Consider the following 26,384-nt stretch of genomic DNA (forward strand, 5'->3'; position numbering starts at 1 on the left):
GGTACACTATTATAACAGCATAAAAATATACAATATATTCGTTAAAGGCTTTTTTTGTTAGTCACGTAGTAAGAATAGGCCTAGGCTATTGGTAGTCAGTTATAATTGTGTTCCGTTTAATCGTAGGCGTATTTGTAATCCGTAGATCGCCACAGCAGACGGAGTGCTACATGCATGGAATATTGTGAGCGCTCTTCTCGAAACATCTCTGGCAGAAACTAAAAGAACGTTTTGCCGTCGTCAGCGTAACCCAGAGGTTCAGAGTTAGGTAGGCAGCAACCTCGACGACGTGGGCTCAATTCACTCCAGTCTCCAGCCATTATTTTTTCTCTTCTTTAATTATTATCAAAGTTCACAGCAAGAATCAACTCTTTTTCCGAGCGTCAGAAGGGTTATAACGATTGCTGTTACCTGCGGTTTACAGGGAAAAGCGCCTATTGTTGAAAGCGTTTATGGTTAAAGCACTCCATTCGCTGCAGAGACCCACGCACCACAAACACGTCAACTAAAGAAAGTTTTTAAAAACTCTCCATGAAGAATTACCTAGGTAACTTATGTACGCAAATGATCTACAGCATGTTAAACTAAACAATGACATCATGATCCACCAATCGCCAAATGAAGACAGTAGTTGATGGGGTAAGTGACGTCAGCGTGTTGTGGCAGCTTGTCATGCTTGGATGAAGAGATTTCTGCAAAACAACACAAGAACCAGGACGCCAGTAGATCTGTATATTTTTCTTAGCCTATGCTTTGAAAGTCATTATATCCTAATAGTGAATAGTGTGTTGATAAATATAATAAATGAACATACTGTCAAAGAATAATATTAGGCCTAAGCTAATAGCCTATTCATTTATGCGGCATTTTGTCATGAACGGTAAAACTTTCGCTTCTGTCAGTAGTCGCAGTGATATATGTAATTTTGTTGTTTAACGTTTTGGTAATTAATAGCCAAACTAAATGCTAACCTCAATTTTAAAGCAATTTATATCACCTTCGTTTATACGTCACTGAAAATGTTTCCCCTCCGAAAAAAAACCTTGCCCCATTTGTAACATTGATCTGGTTACGCCTCTGGTAGTGATGGGGAAAATATAGAAAAAACTTTGAAAAGATTAAAAAAATGTCGATGAAAATAGTCAGGCACGGCCACCAAACTGAACAGTTCTTTGATAGATAATGTGGTGGTGCAGTCTGACTCTGAGCCACATGCACTAATGCAGTAGACCAGCCTTCTAGCCACGGCGCAGCAGCATGCTCTCGATGATGGTGGAACGAACAACATACAGAGCTATTGCATGATGATGTAGCCTACGCATTTAGGCTAGTAGGCTTACCTAGCCAATCATTTTATTTTTCGTCATTAACGCGTCAGGGACGAAAAAGATACCAACTAGGCCTACAAAAATCGATAGGCTATAGCCTGCCCTAGACCTACCAGCACTTTAACGAACGGGAAAAGGTGGCAAAACCTTGAAAAGTTTAAAACGTGCCTGAATGAAAAATTATGTAGAAGGCTATATATCAGTAGTTAGCACGGCCACAAAAAACAAATAGCAAAAAATAAAACAAAAACAGAGAGAAGCACACATGTAGTAATGAATGACAGCCTAATGAAAAGTGTTGTGGATTGAATTTTCCAGTTCCAATATTGATATGGAAGAGCTGTCATAATAATAATAGGATGGAGAAAGAAAACCGGACATAAAAGAAACCCATCTTCAGGCAAAAGCCCGTTTCGATGTGGCCCAGGAGAGCAGGTGTTGAGCTCTTTCTATGGTTAGACTGCATATCACACAGTAGCCTAAGACGATTGCGGTTTGATATCCAGTTTAAAGGGGCACTGCAACGAAACTACATAGCTTTTGTATTGGTAGATCTTTCTGAAATAAAACGTTTTTCAACAATTTTTTTATTTTTTGTGTTACCATTAATTAAGAAACCTAAAAAACCTTTTTTGAATTGAATGATTCTGATTGGTCAAAATTTTTGATGACGTCATTGGCTGGCAAAGCGGCATCCAAGGTCTATTGTTTTGCGTACAAACACAAGGAACAAATCGCGTAGGCTACCGAAACAGCGAACAATTTTGTGCTAAGGGAGTTTTTACACCCTTAAAATGGTGGCTACTTGTATGGCTCCCGGTTGTACTAACCGGGAAATCGTCAAATCTTTCATCGTTTACCTCTGAATAATGACGACAAGCTAAAGAAATGGATCTCAGCGATGAAACTCAAAAACCCACCTGTAAACAAGCACTGCCGTGTGTGCACCAATCATTTCTGGCCAGCGATTACCAACGCGATCTACAGGCAGAGCTACAAGGCACCAAGTCCAAACACCTGCTCATCCCTGAAGCTGTTTGTTCTGTCTTTGATTTTTCAAGATATGTGAAAGCCACTGTCAATACAGTACAGTACCCACAAAACTCGATCGACCTAGGTACAGGTCTGTGAGTACGATCGGACGTTTGGATCGAATAGCAAAGTGGGAAAACAACAAGACTTTGAAACAGGTCAGTAGGACAGTAAAACATTGGCAGGGTAGGCAAAGGCATATTAGGCAACTCTGAATACATAGGCTACTTTTAGTTGATATAAACCACTTGACAGACAATCGATAACAACTTAATAACATTGAATTGCATAATTCAAAATTAATACAGAAATGAAATAGATACATAATTTCGAACGTTTTCGGCAAAACTTTCTGCCCTCTTCAGGAAAATATCTTAATTCATCTAAACAAAACAATTATTCGTGAAATGTTAATAATAAATGACTGAAATTCAATAAAACTGCACTGACCTGCGTACAAGCAACAACTGACGAACAAACACAAAAGGTGGTAGCAATCTGTCATAATTATGCGGGAGTGTGGTCATGAGACGAGATAGTGAGCGGACAACATAACATAAAATAAACGTAAGCTAATACAAATTCAACAAAAAAAAAAGATGCCCCTCCAGCGAATAATTGTTTGTTGAGCCTGGGGTTGTGCTGCTTTATTTGGAGTGCCTCATGAATTTTAGTTTCAAACTCCGATTGACAGTTGCGAATTATTTTGAATGAATCTAATGTAAATTTGATGTTGGAACAAATACTGCAGTCATAAATGTGGTCTTTGATTGCACTGTGCTTATTGATGTCTGTTAAATTTAGGTGTTCCGTTGCTCTTGTTACCAAGTGTCTTGTGGACACTTGGTAACAAGAGCAACGGAACACCTAAATTTAACAGACATCAATAAGCACAGTGCAATCAAAGACCACATTTATGACTGCAGTATTTGTTCCAACATCAAATTTACATTAGATTCATTCAAAATAATTCGCAACTGTCAATCGGAGTTTGAAACTAAAATTCATGAGGCACTCCAAATAAAGCAGCACAACCCCAGGCTCAACAAACAATTATTCGCTGGAGGGGCATCTTTTTTTTTTGTTGAATTTGTATTAGCTTACGTTTATTTTATGTTATGTTGTCCGCTCACTATCTCGTCTCATGACCACACTCCCGCATAATTATGACAGATTGCTACCACCTTTTGTGTTTGTTCGTCAGTTGTTGCTTGTACGCAGGTCAGTGCAGTTTTATTGAATTTCAGTCATTTATTATTAACATTTCACGAATAATTGTTTTGTTTAGATGAATTAAGATATTTTCCTGAAGAGGGCAGAAAGTTTTGCCGAAAACGTTCGAAATTATGTATCTATTTCATTTCTGTATTAATTTTGAATTATGCAATTCAATGTTATTAAGTTGTTATCGATTGTCTGTCTATGGTTTTTAAAAAGTACCTCTCTACCAAAGCTATAAACCACTTGGTTCAAGCAAATTATTTTCCTGCATTTTTTTCAATGTAAATTTTCCATCCGACTGCTGTCTGAACTGGTGTTGTCAGAGCACGAATCAGAATGATGTTCTTCGCTGTCAAGTCGCCGTCATTTTGGTTCAAAGAGAAATCCTTGTCTTGTTTCAGACATCTTGTTTATGCTCAATATACAATGACCTACCGTATGCGACGTTTCTAAGGCAAATACATGAAGCTGTTTACTTGGTTGCCAGCCGATGACGTCACAAGACACATAGCGCCATCAGGTGGCCGATTTTTATTTGGTTATATCTCCCAAACAAAAAGGCATATCAAAAAGTTTTTTTGAAAAATATAATACTTAAACACTAAAGAATCACCAAAAAAATTTTAATTTTTCATTTCAGGTCCCCTTTAAGTTATTGTTTCTTGTCCTGGTGGGTGATGGAATGGATGAGCTGGTAGATGATGATGTCCTGATGGTGTTGATGAAGCTCTCATCCTTTTTTGTGACGTGTCGTGTTGATTATGGAATGTTGCGTCTGCTGCTACAAACATAAAAGTACAGCACAAGCAATCGATAGTATTGTTAGGTAAGCCTAATCTTTTGTGAATAATTTCGGATTTCCACTAAAATCTTCACAAGAATGCAAGAAAGCCTTTCTACGTTGTCTTTCTATTGCGTGTCCGTTTTGCTTAAATGTTGTTTTAGTTTGTGAATAAAAAGTGACTTTGTATCAGTCTTTTTAATTGAAGAAGGAAATTCGTTCCATGTTTTCGCACCTGTGAATTCTATTGAATGTTGAGTAAGCGTTTTTGAGAAGTACGAAATGTTTAGAAAATCATTATCATGGATTCTTGTAAACAGGCTGTGAACCTCTTTGACATATTTAAAAAGGTTGGAGAAGCAGTCTGGTAGTAAATTGTCGTAAAATTTAAACACGAAAACACCAATTTCCAGTTTGAAAAATTGCTCAATTGATATCGAGATCTTGCCACAACTATCATTGTTGGGACGGAAAATACGATGAAATTTGTCACAGATTTTTTGAATTTTTTGTATAAGTCCTTTGTTGCCATATTTCCAAGTCGTAATGCAATACCTCAGGTTACTTTCAATTAAAGAATGGTATAAGCAGATCAAATTTGACAAATTAAGACAAGGTCTAATCTTAGTAATTATGCCAAAATTTTTTCAAAGCTTTTGCAGCAATAAATGTTGCATGTGTGCCTGTGTGGTTTCCATGAAAGATTTTCATTCAGAGTCAGGCCAAAGAAACTGATATTTTTTACACTCTCAATTGGTTGATCATTTAAACTTAAGATTTGCTTACATTTATTCGCACGTAAACTGTTAGTATCAAATACCATGTATTTTGTTTTGTTTACATTGAGTGATAATTTATTTGCTACAAGCCATTTGAAGCTTCTTGCATTTCTGTATTGGCCGCTTTATGCAATTTATCCACACTCTTACCTGACATCAGAAGATTTGTGTCATCCGCAAAAATGATAGAATCAGTACAATTTAAATAATTTGGGAAGTCGTTAATGTAAATTATGAATAATAGGGGGCCTAAAATAGAACCTTGGGGCACACCACACTTTGTCTCTAATGGAGCTGAAACACTACCAGAAATTTCTAAGACGTAAACCTGTTTATTTAAGCAATGTTCCCACAGATGTCATGTCCCAATATTGCGTAAAAGTAACAATAACTCAAAAACCTGCAATTACTTCCACGCTTTTCTGTCCACGTTGTTACGTCACGTCAAAAACAGCTCGTGTCAAAATTGAAATTGCCAGACGACCTAAAACTCTGACAGAAAATGATAAATTGGCTAAACTTTATATACTGTGTCCGACAACTAGTTAGTCATTTGGAAAATTTATTGGTGCTAATGTTTAATTTCTTGTGACATCTGTAAAGTGCTAGACTATAAATTTAACATTTTTTTATTACTTGTCTCAAAATATCCGAATTTTAGACCTGTATCGTCCGAGTTCCTCCCTGGTTATTTGGCAACTCTTCTAAGAACATCGGAATGGGATATGCTTGGCTGGGTCATCCAATCGCGTCTAAGCATATCCAGTGTTGCGCTGTAATCTTTTTTGAGTTTTTACATTCTATTTACACAATTTAGGAGTGGTGGAAGTGTTGTAAATTTGCTGGCCATGCTGAGTTAAATAAACGTTTTGAAATTTTATTTTGTTAGTAAGTTATTGACATTCCCGTACCAACCACCAACTGCTTTTCTGAATATATCAAAATAAACAAACTGAATATCTGGCAACTCAATTGTTATGTGTCGATCAGCTGTTGTTCGCAGAAAAGTTCAAAATCATTTGCTTTTGCTTACAGTCAAGAAGTCTTGTCTGTGGACGAGTGGAATATCGGCATCGCTTTTGGCCCTGCCCATATAAGTTCGATTCCAGACTTTAAACACAGCCTACCAACTAGTGTACCTTCTATCTTGCATAATCCAGTGTGAATATCGTATGTTCCATAGTGAGGTATGGTACAATGGTGCAAAATTGCAAAAGATTACTGTCACTATTTAAAACGTAAACACTATTAGAATTTGCAGAGCGACAACAAATATGCCATATTCTTTATGGTTTCTAGCTTTTTGGTTTGTTGACAGTATGACACTGATAATTTTTACATGATGTTGTGGTGTTGTCGAATGGAAGATTTTGTGTCTTTAGGTGTAGCCTACTCTGTATGTACACAAGTTAGCATGGATAAATTTGCTACAGAATAAAGATTTCGAGTCAATGCAAAAAATATGCAATAGCCACATTGTGTAGCATTACATAAAGGTTTCATATCCTGTGAAGAGGCTGGTTAAGAAAGTGTCAAGTGAAATCTTGATTAGTTAGCTATAATATGTAAATGATCAAATTGGCAGCAACATAAACAGGCATTGATCGATTTCGAGTAATGGGTAGTACCAAATTTAAGTCATAAGTAGAGTAGACAACCGGAAACAGACATTGCCTTCGGCTGCAGCGTGGGTCAGGTGTACGTCGGAAGGCGTACAGCCGTACATCGATGCATAGCGCTCAAGTCCGCTTTCCCGCAATGCAGGATAAAAATATGAAAAACAAACAAAGCGTAGGATAGCATTTTATGCCTAGCATGGATAATTAAAAAAAAATTTGATGAACCACTTTGTTTTGCTGACACCCCAAGAAGGCCATCAAGTGTCAGTTCTTTGCCAGTTTAGCAATATTTTCTAATTTGTAAACTACACTCAATCCAGCCACATGCCCAACTTAAGCAACTACAAGGTGATGGGGACCAGTGTCGGATGTAGAAAAAAATTGGGAAAAGGCAACAGATATTTAAAAGAATCAAAATTTGCACTGTTTTGTTCGCTTTTTGTGTATTTTTAAGCCCAATAATATTGTTCTTTTTTGTCAAGACGCACACCTTGTATGATATATATATAGTTGACCAAATTCATCAAATAAATATTCGATTTCTCTAGAGGCTGAGTGATAAGTTTTAGTTTGAAATTGAATTTACGTTTTAAATGTTTTTTTATTTTACGGCCACAAAAGGATTTTAGATTTGTGGACGATTTTCCACTGCCAAAACTACGGGTTTTAAAATGCCACCAGTCGATTTAATAAGATAGGATTGAGTAAGTGAAAAACTTCTGAAAAATTGTAGAAAATTTAAGCTATATACATGTCTTGTACAGATTTTGGGAGGAGAGGCACACTGGCACATGACTACAAAAACTTAGGCTTCATGTCTTGTACAGATTTAGGGAGGAGAGGCGCGTGCCTCTCTGCCGCTATGGGTGGGACATGTAGTTTACATATTTTGTAACAAAACATCATGCCCATGCTTTGTAGAATCAATGCAGCAACTTGCAAAATCTAGTGATGCCTTAGTTTGATGTTTCTGACACAAAAATTCAAAGCCAATTTTTGTCATTCTAGTTCAGTCTTAATGTGATAATTTCTTTGCTGTTGATTTTCATTGTTCATTCTATATGATAAGCACAAAATCTTTTTGGACCACTAAACATTCCATTCTGGACCACGTTAAGAATCACTAATGTAGACTACCAATGTATTGTTGTAATATCTTGAAAAAATTAAATAAACCAGTGATCCTACCACCCATACTACTCTCCCAACCACTGTTATAGTCTTGTAATTCTCAAACTACTTTTTACCTAAACTTCCATAAAAGCTTAATCCTTTTATTTGTAACTGCAAAAAATACCTTAACTGTTCTTGCAAAAAAACTGTAGGGTTGCTGGTGAGTGGTGACCCATGTTAGGTTATGATATAGAATAACAAACATCAATTGTCTAGTTTGTAATACCGTAGCCTACTATAATAATAACATATACATAACACCAACTTATAACTTTTTTAAGTTTTTTAAAAAATCTAGGACAACCTTTCTAAAAAATTTTTTTTTTTACTCCACTTGACTATATAGAAAAAGCCGCAAAGAAAACGACAACTCAAAACCAGTTGACTTAGGTGAAATCAATGGCCTAATCAGACTCTTGTTTGTAATGAGCGTTTACAGATTACAACCCATATTATATATATCGCTTTGTTTTTGTGTGGTCACCTGGACAATCATATAAAGCAATTATTCCAGCTTTATTTGTGTTTAGTAATTTTGAAGATCTTCTTCGTTTTGAGGATTGCAACACAAGGCTGAAACAAGGACAGAGAAATTTGCTCTTTGTTTCAGCCTTGTGTTGCTTTTGAAATCGGCTTATTGAAAACTGCCAGAAGCGATATGCTGTGAGTGCTCATGATGTGATCATTGATGAATAGCAAATGTCTTTTTGTGTTACTGTAGCTTCTGTCAACATGCCAAAAAAGGCAGATCTGGAATGTACTTATTGCTAAATCTTCATTATGTTGCTGACCTGTCAGTTGTCAAGTTTTTCAGTTTTGAGAAGTATTTATTTGATTAAATTTTGTGTATTATCCACTACCTTGTTTGTTTACATGATTAATACATTCTCGTGTTTCATTGCAAAAACTTAGATGGGGTCGCTAGCAATAGCAACCCATATAGGTAATAGTGATTGACAAAACACACAGGCATTTAATGGTTAAAAAGGTTATCCTTGTAGGCTTCTTCTTCTTCTTGCTTATGAGGCAGCAGTTCAGACAACATCTCCCAATTGTTGTAACCAGAGTAATGTCTTCATATCAGGGTCTATGAGATCCGGGTCTGCTACTATTCGGTGAGTCCGATTCGGTGAGTTCCTAACCTCTAACCCCTAATCCTAACCCCAAACCCCTAACCCTAAAACGGCAATGATAATTAGGCTACGGTACCCGATAATTTAAAAAAAAAATTGAAAAAATCCCCCATTAAGGGATCGGACTCACCGAAACGGGCCATTCCGATGAGATCCACATGTTCTGCAGGTCGAAACACTGGACAGTGATTAATGATGTGCTGTGCTGTTTGACAGTCACCACAAACACAGGCTGGTGAGTCACACAATCCCCAGGTAAACATATTGTGCTTGAAGCGACCAACACCTGTACGGAGGCGATTCAGAGTCACCCATTCTTTTCTTGGCAGGTCTGAGCCAGGTGGTACCGTAGTGTCTGGTGTGACTTGGAACTGGTTGGGCCGTGAGATGGTTTCCCAGCGTTCTCTCCATGACTTCATCAGGTCAAAGTGGCCTTCATGAAGCGCCACAACGTGTCGAAAAAAAGGGTGCCTGGAAAGCAGGCGTTGACGTGTGAGCTGTTGTGCGTCAAGGATTACATTGGGGAGGAGATGGCGATCATTGACCTCTGCCTTTAATGCGAGCCGTACGGTGGAATTCTCTCTGCGTAGTTTTGGTGGGGCGATGCCTGAAAGCACTGGTAGTGAGTCTGTGGGAGTTGGACGCAGGCATCCAGTGATTATGCGCATGGTGTCGTTAAGGGCGATATCTACTTTTCCCGCGTGTGTGCTGCGGCACCAGACTGGAGAAGCATATTCGGCAGCACTGTACACAAGCGCTAGGGCACTAGTGCGCAGTATTGGGGTTTTGGATCCCCAAGTCGACCCAACTAGACATTTGAGAAGGTTGTTTCTAACAGATGTTTTGGCACGAACTAAGTCACAGTGTTTTTTATACGTGAGTTGCCGATCCAAGCTCACTCCCAGATATGTAGGGCAGGGGTCATGTCGGATAAGGGTTCCATCTAGGGGGACTCGTAACTGGCGGCCAGCTTCCTTGTTGTTGAGGTGGAAAGGTGTGATGGTGGTTTTAGCTGTGCTGAGTTTTAGTCTCCAATCCTTTAGGTATTGTGAGATCACCTTCATATCCTCGGTGAGGACATCCTCTACCTTGGTCCAATTTTTGTTTGTGTATAGTAGGGCCAAATTGTCTGCATAGCTGTACTGTGTGGACTTTGTCTGGGGAATGTCGCTAATATAAATATTGAATAGCATGGGTGCTAAGCAAGATCCTTGTGGAACTCCATTCCTTAGACGACGGGGGCGACTGGATTGTCCGTCGCTAGTTTTCAACACAAATGAGCGGTTTGCTATAATGTTAGCGATAATTGTTTGTCAGGAATTTTTTGTAGGAGTTTAAGCACTAGGCCTTGGTGCCACACTGTGTCATAAGCAGCCGTTAAGTCTACTAATATGACACCGGCTTTATTTCCCCTCTCGAAACTATTCTCTATGTCATTGGTCAATTTAGTTGTTTGATCGGTTGTACAACGCCCATGGGCCATGGCGGAAGCCAGCTTGTTCTGCGGGAAGTTGCGGATCAATGACTGGTTCAAGGCGTGTCATAATAAGCCGCTCAAGAATTTTGTAGGGGACACAGAGGAGAGAAATAGGACGATAGCTCTTGGGGTCGTCCAACGTTTTTTTTCGGTTTGGCTCAAGCTTTTTCGGAAGGGCAATCACGCTGGCCTTCCGCCATATCTTAGGAATTGTGTTGCGGTTGAGACAGATTGAATAAAAGTCTTTAAGCCAGGAAAGACATTTAGGGCCGCAGTGTTGTAGAAACTCAGGTGGTATGTGATCGGGTCCTTGAGCTTTGCCACATTTCAGTTGTTGGATTGCCGTTTGCAGCTCTTGAGTAGAAAAAGGAGCTGACAAAACGCCATCAACACTTGTAGGCTTAATTAAATTTAATACTTTAGTGAAAAGAATTGATGCCTGATCTAATTTCTTGTTTATTATCAGCAGAAAATGTTTCTGTACGTATTAAAATGTTCTGCACTCTTGGCTTTTTCATATGTCATATTTGTATCCTACGCTTGTTACTTTCCTCATAGTATTCCTGTCACAGAATGGAAAAAATCTGGACCACCATATCCTTCTGAAAAATTTGACAATATTTTCTGGTTTGTGCAAGTAAGTCGATGAGCTGTTTAAAGTGCAACTACGTCTGGATAACCTTAAGTATATATTAGTTTATATATATAACTTTTTATGTGATCATGTTAGTTTTTCACTGGCCAGCTTGTCAAATTATAATTCATTTTGTCAAGTCGTTATCATGCATATTCAATCATATTCAGGGTTGGAAAAAATTATGATTTTTTTAAAAAAATCAAAAAAATCGGATTTTTTTGATTTAAATCGGATTTTTTTGATTTAAATCAGATTTTTTTGATTTTTTTTATATAAAAAAGCGTCGAGTCTACTTGGGGGAAGAGATCATTTTAGTAAGATAGCAGAATTATTTTTAACCCCTTGATTGATTGAAAGGCTTTGCTTTGCAAGTGTTTAATCATTTTTATTATCATATTGTAGGCTAGCCTGTCTATTGCACATATTTTTAAGTAGGTGTGATATGTTGCTATATACTAAATCATAATGTGCATATCGAGATTGAGGTACGTCTCAGACTGTCATCTCACTACACTAAGATCTTTCCTTACGTTTGAGCACGCATCACTTTGCTTTTTTGCTCAACTGATGCATAGCCTACAGCCAGACTTTTTGCAAAGAAAGTTTAACTGTGTAATATAATTATGTTACCGACGTACCATACCAAAACAATAAAACTTCAGATGACACAAAAATTGCAGTTTATTTTGCATTGAAAAGTTTGTACATAAATACAAGCTCGCCAGCTTTTGCAGTACCCAATGGATTTCGAACTTCTGATTGAACCAGACCAACAGTGGAAAAAACTCGCTTAAAAACTATGTTTAGTGAACAACACTGTTTGTGAACTGCCAAGTAAACTAAGTTGCCTTTCAAAACATGCATAGCCTATAGCCTTACGTATTAAAATATAACTTTTGTATTACAGAGAAGCAGTGAAACGTTTGTTGATGTTATTTATTTTTATTTTAGCAAATAAAAAATCATTTGATTTTTTTAATTGATTTTTTTGATTTTTATTGTTTGATTTAAATCATGATTTAAATCAATGATTTAAATCATTTGATTTAAATCAACCAACCCTGATCATATTGTTCAACATAATATCTTAATGTTGCCGAAAAATTTGCTGTTTTAATAAGCATGACCTACTCATTGAATAAATTTTGTTATCTATTGTCTCTGCAGTGTCAATGTCTCTGTACGGCTTATGTTTGAGACTTATATAAACATTCTAATATGTCTGGAGCCAAATAAAAAATAGAAGCCATTGTGGAAATGAATCAAATGATATGTCTCAGAAGATTGCTTTGCATTTTTTACCATGATGCAAACCAATTATATTATATAATTAAACGAGTAAAAATTATCAATTTTTTAGGTGTCAGATATACACATGAGTAAGTTTTTTGACTCTCATCGTGCTTCAGACCTTGAGGAATTCTGCTCTAATACGCTTAGCATCATTAAACCCGATCTTGTGTTAGTAACTGGAGATTTGACCGATGCTAAAAGTAGAGATCGCTACACATCTCAGCAATATCTCTCTGAGTGGGAAAAATATTATGAGGTGTTGCAAAAAACTAATGCGACAGAAAAATACGTCTGGATTGATATAAGAGGAAATCATGGTACGTCACCAAAAGGTGTTTTTGTGTTGACTGATTTGCTGGCATTTTTAAAGATTTAAGTGTTTTTGATTTTGCAATGCCGGTATCATCTTTTGGGGTATGTAACAGTACGGTACTTGTTTAACAACTTTGAGTATATGTTCCTTTTACTTCAATAAAAAAGGTTTAAAATATATTTTTAGAAAAAAATCTATGTTGTCGTCTTTTTTTAGATGCATTTGATGTAATGACACATAACAGTTCAAGTAACTACTACATGAAATATTCTGGTGACAAACAAAGGCGTTCAAAAGATGCATGGAACTTTGTGAAACCTTTTGGGAATTATTCTTTCATACCTGTTGATGCTACTTCATTCCCTGGCCCAAGAAGACCTTTTAATTTCATGGGTACATACTTGAATAGATTGTGCTAACTTTCTTCCTCAGTTTTCTGTTACTTTTACATTTTACGCCAGGAAACATTGATAAACTTAAGAATGCTGTATTGTATAATATATGATCCAATCAATATTTTTATCATTCATAACGCAGGGTTGATCGGTTTAAACCGGGGCGGTTTAAACCGGGCAGTTTTGACCACCTATTACTGGTCAAAACTGGTTAAAACCCCTTTGGTGTATGAATCAAGTTATTTTCAATTGAATTAAAAATATTATATACCCTCCATGTTTAGTAATGATGTTCAGTTATATTTTTGTTTTGATCAACAATAACCTAAATGCTGGATTTGGAACAAAAAATATTCAATTTCTCCGTTTATTTTTGATATTTCAATCAGTTGGTTATTTAATTATTGAGAAAATTCAAATTCTAAAAATAAGTTTCTGATGAACCAAAAAATGCTTGGTAGAACGATGAACAATTTGCACAGCCAAGCGAAGTATAAGAATTTATTCCAACAAATTTAGAGGTTAATAGAGGTTACAGTTACTTTAGAGAGCATTGCATTAAGAATAAATGCAGGACCAAGCAACAGTAAATTACGACCATTCACTACATAAAAATATTTTTCTGGGTTTTGACCGGTTTAAACCTAGTTTTCACCGGTTAAAACCAGGTTTAAACCGCTTTGTGGTCAAAACCAGTTTTGACCACTTAGAGATCAACCCTGTCATAACGACAACAAACATAACAGACAGCTAGCAGTGACAGACCATACAGTCATTGAATCAGCTTCTCCAAATTAAGTCGATAGTCTCATGCATTCAAACAGTGTTTTAACAACATCCTTTTGAGTGTCATGCAGGTGATCTCATCATTTCACTACATTTCTGGCAATCTACAAATGTATATATCATACAATATTGAAATTAGCATGAGCTACTTTATGTGAAGTTGTTAATTTGTTAACATAAAAGTGTTAATTTTAGTTTTATAGAGTTGTGTGATCTTCCTATGAAATAATACATACCAATTGGTACCGTACATACCAATTGGTAGGTACCGTATAAAAGCTATTGATTTTAATCAAATTTTTTCAGCATGAAAATATCATGCTATTTGACATACAACTATAAAGTCTTTTTAATTTTTTTCAGGAAGTTTAAATCAGCAGCAACTTACTAAACTCTACCAGGCTGGCATAGAAGCAGCAAAAAGCAACCTCACTATTTGGTACAGCCATTACCCTTCCTCAGCAATTGTATCTGATGCAGCGTTTGGGTTGCGAAGCATTTTGGGTCGCTTCGGTGCATTTTATTTGAATGGTCACTTTCACAATCTTCATGGCATTGCACCCACGATGTATGCAATTCACTCTAACGGTACTTTTTATTTAATAAGACAATAAAGGTTGTCATTTGCAAAATATCTTAAAAGATCTGAAAAAAGTGGCACAAAGAGCGTTTGAACACGTATTTCATCTGTTTATTATATATTTTCAAACTCTTTTTTATGAAAGCAGAACATACCGAACAGTGATTGTTATTTGTTGAAATGGTAGTATGGAATGAGAGCTATCACTTTTCACTGACTGCCTAGGTTTAGGATGTATCTAAGCCTGTTGTCTTGCTTAGAACAGAACAAAGGCATTGCTTAGGACAATAGGACAGTACAAAAAGGAACAACTTCGCTCAGTTTTGTTGAGAAACAAACAGCGATCATTGGTGATGTTTAATTGTTTATCCACTAGCTTTTTTCAAACTGAATAGTCACCAACTTTGTAAGAAAACCTTGTTAACATGAGCCTTGCCAAGTTTTTTATCAACTTTTCTGACTCGTGAAAATTTCCCATCAACTTTTTACAAGTCAGCAAACGTTCCAAAGCCTGAACTGTTCGTCTTCATTTCTGAAAATAAATAAGTTGATCATAAATTTACTTTTTTATTTTTTTAAGGATTTTTAGAGTTGGAATTGCGTGATTGGATGGAACACCGGACCTATCGGGTTATAGCCATAGATCATGACATATTGTCTTTTTCGGACGTCACACATAAGGACTGGCCTGTAATTGTCATCACTAATCCCAAGCCTGCAACATACATGACTCCGAAGCATGAACCTATTGGAAGAATGAGAAACTCAACTCACGTTAGGTAAAAGTTTCACAGCTAAATATGATTCAATGCGAACTAAATTGAAGGCCATACATAAGTTTTAAATTTTGCAGTTTCTGCAAATGTCAAATGAATGTAGCTGTCACTTTGTAGTGAACTTATTTTGATTTAACACAGCATCTGTAAATGTGCTTCAGCTACAGTTTGGTCCAAATCTAAATCCAAAATCTCAGTAAACACGCTCGCAATGCTCCAACGCAACCTAAATGGTCACTCTGAGCAGCCTTAAATGCCCACACTGCGAATTGAGCATTCAAGGTGTCCATTATCTGGTCAAGGATTGCCGAGCTATCAAAAGCGACGGCGGGTATGGATCAATACACAGGCTACATGCAATGACATTTTTAAACACTGGTTGAAACGCCAAAAATACCGCGTGTGAGATGTGCATACCATACCGTTCTACTCTACTATGTGGAACATGTGTTAATAACTTCTTCATTTTTTTATGAAATTCAGTAGCTACTTACCGTATGAGAGATTTTTTCGGCGACTAAAAATTAAGTTCGGCAGCCCTTTTGCTGAGAAAGCAAAATCTTGGAATTATTTCCGCCAACTAAAGTTGCGTTGTTTTGGGTCGTTTCAACGTTAAACGGCAAGTTTTTCTGACGCAACTCTTTTGCATAATGTCATTATCTCTGCACCATTCTAAAGATGACGCAGAAAAAATTCATACTTGTATTACCCTTGTGAAATCACAATGCTATCCTGTATCCAGTAAACTCACGTTTTTAAATATTATGATTCAGCGAATATTGATGAGTTCAAAGTCCATAGTTTAATTGAACATCACGTGATATTGCTTAACAAATCCCAAATTAAAAAGTAACATCGTTTCAAATCAATATAACTATATAACTAACCCTATCAAGTTGTTATATACAGGCTCATCAAATAATTAACGTTGCAACTTCAAACAATCGTATTTATCATCAATATTTAGCGTGCCAAACAATGTTAATAAATTGAATGCTTCTCGATTTTATATTTTTTAGGCCTAAATTTTATAGGCCATGAATGAAAATTTGAATAAAAGAATAACTATTGTAGAGCTCTTCAAATCGAGCAAGTCAAGGAGTGATATTTGCAATGTCTTAAAAATTAACAGCTAATGTTGGTCTGGAAACTCTCAAAAGGCACAAAGAAACTGGAAATGTCAAAAATCGACCTGGCCAAGGTCGTCCTCGAAGCGCCAGAACTTCAAAATTGATAAAAGCAACCAGAGTAAAGGTGCGAAGAAATCCCAAGAGATCCATTCAAAAACTGGCAAAGAAGGCGAACGTGGCCTGTGGAACCATGTTCACAGTTCTCAAGAAGGATTTGAAGATGAGCCCATTCAAACATATGAAGAAACAGTTGCTAAATGCCAATACCATTAAGAAACGTCTCTCCAGAGCCAGAATTCTGCTCTCACGCATTGAAGGAGGCACGCTGCCAAACATTGTGTTCAGCGATGAGAAGAAATTCGATGTCCAGCATCATTTTAACAATCAGAATGATTATGTTTGGTCAAGAGATGGTGACGTGGAACCCCGGGTAGTCACTCGGAGACAAGGGGCGGCATCAGTGATGGTGTGGGCCGCAGTCAACGAACCAGGAAGGAGTCCAATGATTTTTGTGGACCAAGGAGTGAAATTAAACCAAGAAAACTGCCGAAATGATATTCTTGAGGGTTCATTGTTGCCTTGGGCAAAGAAACTTTAAAAAACGTAATTGCAACAAGATTCTACCCTTCACATAGAGCTAAGAGAACGCAAAACTGGCTTTCAGCCAATGTGCCGTTCTTCATTTCCAAGGAAGAATGGCCTCCTTCATCCCCAGACCAGAACCCCTTAGACATTGGCAAGGTTTCGACTAAACAGTAAACACCACCAAAGTTTAGAAGCACTAAAATCTAATCTGAAAAAGAAAATGAACCAAAATACCTCAAAGAGTTATTCATGACTCCTGCAGGTCTTTTTTGAAGCGTCTCCGACTTGTTATCGACGCAAAAGTCGGACACATTGAGTAAAACTTGTTTTTCCTAAATATTTATTTATTTGACAATAATAAAAAATCAAATTTAATAGTTTAGTTAAATACAGTTGTTTGAAGTTGTAACGTTAATTATTGATGACTCTGTATAATCATGTTTTACTATGTGCTCACTGCTCATTGCAACAACTGACAGTGCACGGCGATTATGGATGCCATACAACAGGAAGCAGGGACTTTACGTAATGTATATTCATCGAGTCAACTGCTTCCATTATTTTGGCATGCCCATGCGTTGCCGAGATACAGCATTATGCTCTAGAGCTGTGTCTGACCTATGCTATCTACAGTTCTACACCATCTTGCTTTTGTCATGTATAATTTTTTATGATGTTCCGCTGTTGACCATCTTTTTACAGACCTTGGTATCAACATAGTTTACATTTGATTTTGTTATGCACGAATAAATGCGTCCACCAACAACATTTGGTTTGCGCTTGGCCTTCCGTTGCTAGATCAATCAATCAGTTTAGATAATCCGTTGCCAAACCTCCTATCGGCTTACTCTCTCACATTTTGAAAACACTACACTACTTAAGAAGTCCATGACTACTTGCTCCAATTCAAGTGTTACAGAACAAGTTTGTCCGATCTTATCATAAATTTGATGTTCTCAGAATTAAAGATTAATGTAAAGTTCATGTACAAATATGTGCACAAAATGCTCAAAATGCTGCCACGGGCCTTTGCTGGCTGGTTTGCTCATGTAAATGAAATTCACCAGTATAGCACCCGTCAAAACAAAAATAATGGTTTATATTTTCCATCTATAAAATCAAACTTTGGTGAGAAGATGGTATGTTTTAATGAGTGTTACTATGAAATCAAATTCCAAAAGAACTAAAATACTGTATACATCTTACAGTATATATATACTTTTAAATTTAAATGTTTCTTTAAAAAAATCGTACAGTAATTACTCCTAAAACATATCATCTGCTTATCTTCTTGCACATAGTCTTTATGTTGTTTTGTTTTTGTTGTTTCACTGTATTATGTTCTTTAAATTTTGTGTTTTGCTTATATGTTCGTGTGGCAGCTGACTTTGGTGACCTTTTGGTCTTTCGCTGCCATCCTTACTGTCTGAATTCTTTTTATTTATTCGCTAGCAGAAAAATAAATAAATTGAACTGAACTACATTGTCTTGTGATTTTGTTGTTAAAAGGAAACGATAAAAAATCGTTTATGTTTGCAGGTTTTTGGTGTTCAGTCCAAAAAAAATTGTCAAAGTTTCCGTATCGATCGACGGCGTTTTTTTGCAAGATCCAAGCCATGTTGAAGGTCCACTTTGGGTTTGCAAGTATGTACTGTACTATTAACCGCAATCGATTTACCAGACTAAAAAGCTTTCTAAATGTGACTACATATCTTAAAGAGCACACAAAAGTAGTGATATTACCACTGCAGTCTAAATTACCATGGCGGTACTGACAAACCAAACACGACATTTCAGGTTGTATTAAATATTTATGAAGCATTTGTGCAGTACAACGACTGCAAAAAAACAGTTAAATATATTGCGAGCAAATCACCGCATCACCTAGCTAAAGTACAGCGATGCAATGAAAGATATCATGATCATATTTGTTTATCTCTGCACTGGTTCAATGCATGTCTTACAAATATATAATTAAATTGCATATCATCAGACTGAATGGTGTACAAATGCAGACAAGTCTATACATTATTTGTCTATGGCCCACCTCAGGACCAGACGACCTTGGGCTTACTAAGCGAGGGACGATTCTCTGCCCCTCCTATACATTCAGTAATTCCGGACTAAGTTGGGCGTAATAAGCGGGGACTGCCAGTACGTTTTTTTAAGACAGATCTTGTCCAGGTGGGATCCAAGTTTGTACAAGGAAGGTATGCATCAATTGGATGTTGAAGTTGAAGATGAGGCAGGTGCAAAGAAACTGGTTCAGTCTCGTTTCAGCCTTGATATCACATGGTCTACTGATTTCAATTGGAGTGGAGTGTTTTTTATTCTAACTAACTTATCCTTGGTTGTAAGTGCTAATTAAGAATTTTTTCATAATTGTTTATGTTTTCCATTACTTTAACAATTCAGACTTTTGTTTATTTGTTAAAGATTCAAAAAAAAAAATTTTTTTTTTCAATACACAGCCTTGTTGCCCACGGAGGGTGTCGAAGGCATCCTTTCAAACTTGAGATTATACATTTTTTTATCACCCGATCAAACACGCAACTATCGTATCTGGTTTGAACTATAGGTGGACATAAAAATAATTATTATGTGCTGTATTTCCGCAGGAAAGTGTTTAACTATCAATGTTACCGTACTTGGTGAAAATCGTAATGCAAATGCAGAACTGTCGTACGTGTTTAATAAAATCTAGAATTTTAATTCTTCTGATTATCCAAATTTACATTTCGTTTTTTTTTTTGTTTTTTTCTACTATAAATACTTCGCCACATTTAGGTTTGTTTTATTCTGACGTCAGCTCCTGATTCCTGAAGAGAGCAGACTAAAACCTGCAGCTTCGAGCTATGTGCAACCTTTTCCTCGCAATTTTCTATCTTTGCAAAAATTTAGTGAATAAGGAAATAACAATAACCTTTCAAGGACATGTAGCTCCACACAAATCATATAGATGTTCGTTATGTTATAGCTCCACACAAATCCATTCCTAATATAGATGTTTGCATGGTAGACCCCTTCATTTTCTTTGAATCTTAATTTAAAGCAATATACATTTATTTTAACTTAGCTCTGCTTCTTATTATTTATTTTTTTATAAAACTCTTTTCAATGGTTTGTTTCAGATAAAAATTCTCTTTATAACCATGACGTCAGGGTTAATATCTACCCTTGCAGTCGTGAAGCTGTACGGTGTGAGCAATGTGAACAGCCGTTTATTCAACTTACATGTGCTCTTGACGGATACTCCAACGTTTGTGGTCATTTTTGTTTTCACCTTGAATCTTCTAATCGGTAAGTAAGTGGAATTGCGGTGGTCTACAAGCAAAATCATTCACTAACATTTATGGTGTTGTTTCCTCTTCAAACGTGGAAAAGGCAAGTTGAAGACGAAAGCAGCAAGGTGGGCCTGACAAGAGAGGACGCGTTAGACAGATCGATGTGGAGGCAGGGTGTGAAGGTGATTGCGGCACTTGGAGGTGAATCCGGCCACCTTCGGTAACGGAGACATCACCGGATGTAAACTGGACTACAACTACTACTACTTTGTGCCTGGTGCCATTCCTGATCCAGGACAGGAATTTTAAGCTGTTTCCATTTATATAAAGTATTACAGTCCAAAAAATTTTGTTGAATTTTGTATGCCTTTCAGTTATTTGCACTCTCTTGAGCTTTGTTGCGGCTGTGCCAGTTGCACAGGTGTACAGTACACTTCCACTTGACTGGCCACGCAGTTGTGTTCATGCACGCAATAAGCACACGTCGTCCTTTCCACTTGGTAGTTTCTGTTTTGTTCGGGACATATTAATGGCGAAAAATGACACAATATTGCACACTGGCAGCATACTTAATGAAGGTAAACGGCGCAAGAGAAAGTGTCAATAAATGTGTAGGGCTAGGGAATGGACAAAGTGTTTTTTGTTTCATCCAGGCTTACGCCCGGTGGTTGAGAATTTGGATTTAGTGGATGAAAAAGCAAAAAAGCCAATCTTGTCCATTTTCACTCCTTCAGGCATGTCTTTAAGTGTCCTGCCAAAGACACAGCCGTATGCCCATGAACGGTGTTTAACCAGCACTCTTTCGAGTGCTGCACCTGGACTCTCACCACTCGCCTATGCAGCCGTCGACAAGGTGTTTTATTGTGATTCATATGGCTCGCTACACATCCTGGAATGCCGCACCTAGACTCTCACCAGTCAGTTATGCAGCTGTCGACAAGGTGTTCATTGTGATTCATATGACTCGCTACACATCCTGGAAACTAGAGTTTCTGTTTCATATTTATTCTTATGACGCAAATAATTCAAAATATTAGGGTACTGCTATTTTGCATTCATCAAATGCTGGCATTTGCACAACAATCTAACCTCTTAGTGTAATTTGTTAAGAATCGATTTCGCTACTGTAATAGCATCTTCAGCTTGTTCAAATAGAAAATATTAGGGTTAATATGTGTTAAATTTAGTCATATCAAAGGCTACTTACAGATACGGCCTGATTTGTTTCATTTTGAAGAATTTGTCAGATTTTCTCGATTGTTGTTGACAGTGTGATTATTTTTTTTCTTCTGAAATTCGTATTCTGTCATCCCTCAGTGAGGCCCCAGTTGATACAGCGGTAAAACATCACCATGCTGTAAAAGACAGGAGAAATTTGAACATAAGAAAACCTGACAGACCTTCAGTCCTTTCTAACAGTCCCACTGATTTTCAAAAAATTTCGTCTTACGCTGCCTTCCCAGGGTAGATGAGCTGTTATGAGGATGACAAATGTAAAAACGGATTGAGACAATTTCAGTCAGACTGTCAGCAACAGTTGGCAAAATGTGACGCATCAGGCCACGTCATCAGCTATCAATGGTCATTGGTCATACTGTTGTCTTATCAACTTACCATTTTTATATTTTTTCGTAGGCCCTCTGTTTATTGGTGAGCTTATCAACGGCCATGTTGGGATCTGCTTCAGTTATGGAATGTTGATCAACGGGAGGTTGTCAAACGAGGGTGTCATTTATGTATTTTGCATAGAAATTGTAAGTGCATTGATTTTATTGTATAATAATTGTATTGCTGATTTAGTTTTTTTATTGTAACTTAAGAAGAATTGGACTGGCCTTTCATTTGCAAATGGCTGTGTTTACAGAACGTTGGTTCGCTGGAGTATTATATATACATCTATGCATTTTTCATTTTATTGAAGTCACGAAATCATCACTTTTGCTCTAGTTTAAGTGCTCAGCATGTAACACTTCGATCTTTTTTCAAAATGTTTGCACAGCTGCAGATTGTTTAAATTCCAGCGGTAGTAGCCTAATGCGTTATTGATATAGAGCATTCGCGCAAAAAGAATTGCCGTTCTTTGCTAGTAGCTTGCGTGCCTTCTAGATTTAGTGTTGAAGTGATTGATGCCGCGAACTATCTTATACTGTATAATAGGGTGGGTCGATTTCTCTATTTATCATATAAATTTGAACACAGGTGCCACTTTACCTTCTAAACATTTCCTCAAAGTTTAAAATCGTTTTGTGCACAGCAACCTATTACCCCAATGACCCTCTGTTTCTATAACAGGGTTGCCAGATTGGGCGAAAAGTTGCAGAAATTTTTGTTATTTTATCTCATTTTTTCGCCCAATCCGGCAATCCTGTGCAGTGAGCAAACTTCTAATAGTTGTGCGGTTTAGCACGCCACAACAAAACTTTGTGAAACTGATTCTTTATCTTATTCATCCGATAATGATCCTAGTTTTATGGAGAGTGTCTCAACAAGTAGTGCCTACAATACCATCCCAATCTCTTGTGTTGCAAAGGAAGCCTATCAAAAGATGGTTTCTGACGAAACAGTTGCTGCTATTGCCACTGCTACTTTGCAGGATGTGTTAGGAAAAGACTTCTCCACAGACATCATTATTGACCCACGGAAAGTGAGACATAGCCGAGTCAAGGGGGGTACTGGATTAAAACCAACCCAACGTGTCGTCAATAATTTTATATCGCTCTATTTCGATGGGAGAAAGGATGAATCATATTATGTCTTTGATGACTGCCACCACAGGAGAAAAATAAAAGAATACCATTACGTTTTACTGACACAACCTGGTGACATCTACTGATCTACATCTCTCATGTCACAACACCAAGTGGTCGTTCAGTTGACATTTTAAAATGTATGATCGACGAGAATGTGAACATGGATGGAATTCGAATAACAGGTTGTGATGGGACAGCAGTGAACACTGGGAATCGTAATGGAGTAATTGCTAGAATAGAAGATCATATCCATTATGAAGTTCAGTGGAATATATGTTGGCCTATGCTGCCCATCAATGAGTTACCATTGAACCATCTAATTGGATTGTTTGGAAAGACAACTGGTCCAGAAACATTCATTGGTGAAATTGGCGATATTCTGTGGTCAAACCTTATAGCCTTGGAGATCGCATTATTTGATAAAATTGAAACTCCCCATTTGCCAAAATTGGACAATTCAAAGATCTAAACACAGACCAGATGTACCTTTTGGAAATCTGCCATGCAATCAGTTCTGGGGAATGCTCTGAAACACTCTTACACAGAGATCCTGGGAAATATAGGCTAGCCTAATCATTCACAGGAGAAAATCGAATGTGCCACTATTATGTTAGTCAAACCCATCCATCAGAAGGTGTTAAGACATTGACACGATTCATTGCAACTGTATACATGGGCCTGTATGGTTTGCACTAAGATGGCCACAGATATCAGCGATGCTCCAGCAGTAGGCTACTTTTCCTTATGACACAACTCAGTCGTGGAATTGAGCCAGTAGGCTAGAAGTGCAGTCTGTCATCGACAAATCGATCAAGCAAAATTGTTATGCAGCTCACCCCGAAAACTTGCTATATGCCAATGCCATGTTTCATGACAATAGACCTGCCATTCGTGAAGTAGCTGTTAGGCGAATTCTGAAAGCACGAAAGCTTTCATCTACAATACTTTGAAGATTCCATCGCCCTGCTGATCAACTTAATCTTAATGCGATGGATTATATTGATATGATCGACTGGACACAGATTGACGTAACTGAACCACCATTATTATCATCTAACTTAAGAACTAAGAGTGAGAATGAACTTTGGGATGCAATAAAGTCAGTCCCAGTAAAGTCGTCATACACACCACAGACTCAAACCGTTGAAAGAATGATTCGTGTAGTCGCTGAGGTCAGCCTCAAAAAACTGTCGGAAAGGAGAAAAGCAACTCTATGATTTATTCTATCTTAGATGCAAGGAAGCAGCGGCCTATTTTTGAATCAAAGAAAGACTGTGTTGTTTAGTTTAACATCCAGGTGTGGTTTTAACTCATTACTTTTCAATTGTGTTTCATTTTCACTGTAGCCTAGCTTAACTATTGAATATATATACTGTAATTTACCGTGAAGTAGAAAATTGTATTTTTCCATACCACCTGGGGTAAGTGGTTAGGAGCACACCATCACATTGAAATTTTAACACTTTGTTTAGTATGGCAAGCCTCACCTAAATACCGATTTATGCGACAATCCGACAATTTTATGTGAAAATCGACCCACCCTACTGTATAACAACTGAGAATTGATTAGACTTTGCTAAAAAGTGATAATGAACCCATGTGAAGATAAGATTCCTATTTGGCTGCCGAGTGGTGAGAGCTCTGGAACTCGAACACTCGAGCGATCACCGGTTCGCAACTTTCCAAAAGGTACCATTAAAAAATCCCCTTTGAGCGCAAAAAGAAAAAGGCAAATCCTAGCTAAATTAAGTCATCGGTATGCCATCAGCTGACTTGGCACAGAGGGTTAGGGCGATGGTAGTCATATCATTGCCGTGAGTTTGATTCCCACCACTGCTATTGCTCTTTTTTTTCTGTAATTACCAAACAAAGTTCAAAGGGGATTTTTTAATGGTACCTTTTGGAAAGTTGCCACCGGTTCGACACCGCTCAAGAGCAAACAGCTGTGTCTTTGGCCGGACACTTAAAGACATGCCTGAAGGTGGTCACGAAGATTGGCTTCCTTGCCTTCCCGTCCACTTACGGTAATCTAAATCTTTCATCACCGGGTCTCAGCCTGGATACGACAAACCAAAAAAAAAAATGTTTGGCAAACATCAAAAAGTTTAATTACAGGATTGGGTGCGATCTTTTTTGTCAGACCTAACCCAAACCCTTACTTGGCCTACAACTCTACAGTAGACTGTCCACTCATGTTTGTTTATCGTGTAATCTTTATTTTCTATTTTTCAGCTTGCAACCTCATACATTCCTGCAATATTGTACCTGTCGCACTGTGCCGGTATCCGTTGGAAAAGTGGCTACAATTTATATGACACGCTCAAACCTAAAAATCCATTTTTTAAACATAACGCAATGCTGATAATTCCTCTTGTCAGTCAAATAAGTTCTTGTCACTATTTGATGCGGCCTTATGGCTGGCTGGCCGGTGTAGTCAACCCTTCTTGTTTGTGGTGGGGAGTCAGCATTTTGTTTCTTTTGGCAAGGTTGCACAGACGAAACCGACAAAACATGCTAAGAAACACTTAACAGATAAAAAAAAACTTCGGAATAAAGAAGAAGTACCGTTCTTGTGTAATATTTCAGTTTAAGTAAGGGAAGGTGGGGCAAGCAGGGACAAAAATATTTAAATAGCCATATTTTAGGTAATTCTCAATGGATCCCGATTGTTTTTTGTACACAGGCCTGCAACAACTCATAGATATTCCAAATCAAACTTTATCAAAAAATTCTGAGCAATAGCTGAGTTATAGCAATTTTTTATTTTTTGAAAATTGTCCCTCTTTGCCCCCCATCCGGGGCAAAGTGGGACAGTTTCTTTGTTTACCTTGAGGTTTAAATTTTTGAATATTGAGGGCTCAAAACCAAGAAATTTGTTAAAACTTCATATTTAGCTGACCTAACAGCCAACCTGAGATACAGTCTCATCAGCACATTATGCTTTTTAATGTAGTTTTGGGTGTTATATTACGATAATTGCTAATTTTTTTTCTTTTTTGCTCCCTTAGCTTGTCAAATGTGTGTCTAGCTGTTTACAAGCTCTAGTTTAATAGCATCACAAAATATTAACATCATTGCTTGTTAGGACCTATTCTATTAAGACACACAAGATAATATGGTAAATAACAAATAACATCATGTGCACACGCACATCAAGGAAAGCATGCAAGTATAAAATTTGCTTCAAAGAAATTCTATAGCATATGATACTAACAAAAAAGGTCTACACATCATTATATACGCTGCACTAATCATACCATATGCACTTGGTCAATCAAAACTAACAATATGTACACTCAATATCACCAAATA

General features: G+C 37.2%; 1 protein-coding gene across 1 annotated transcript; it reads left to right on the forward strand.

The window, feature by feature from the left end:
- Positions 1 to 11,015: 11,015 nt before the first annotated feature.
- LOC145784598 (transmembrane protein 62-like) lies at positions 11,016 to 25,628 on the forward strand. Its single transcript, XM_082596455.1, has 10 exons — positions 11,016 to 11,180; positions 12,541 to 12,790; positions 13,003 to 13,179; positions 14,331 to 14,555; positions 15,128 to 15,326; positions 18,578 to 18,682; positions 19,223 to 19,391; positions 20,170 to 20,338; positions 21,958 to 22,076; positions 25,305 to 25,628. Exons 1-10 carry the CDS (start codon positions 11,016 to 11,018, stop codon positions 25,599 to 25,601), a joined length of 1,875 nt encoding a protein of 624 aa, XP_082452581.1. The 3' UTR covers positions 25,602 to 25,628.
- The last annotated feature ends 756 nt before the right edge of the window (positions 25,629 to 26,384 follow it).

This window comes from Aplidium turbinatum, chromosome 15, assembly GCF_918807975.1.
Source record: "Aplidium turbinatum chromosome 15, kaAplTurb1.1, whole genome shotgun sequence".
Classification (NCBI taxonomy): domain Eukaryota; kingdom Metazoa; phylum Chordata; class Ascidiacea; order Aplousobranchia; family Polyclinidae; genus Aplidium; species Aplidium turbinatum.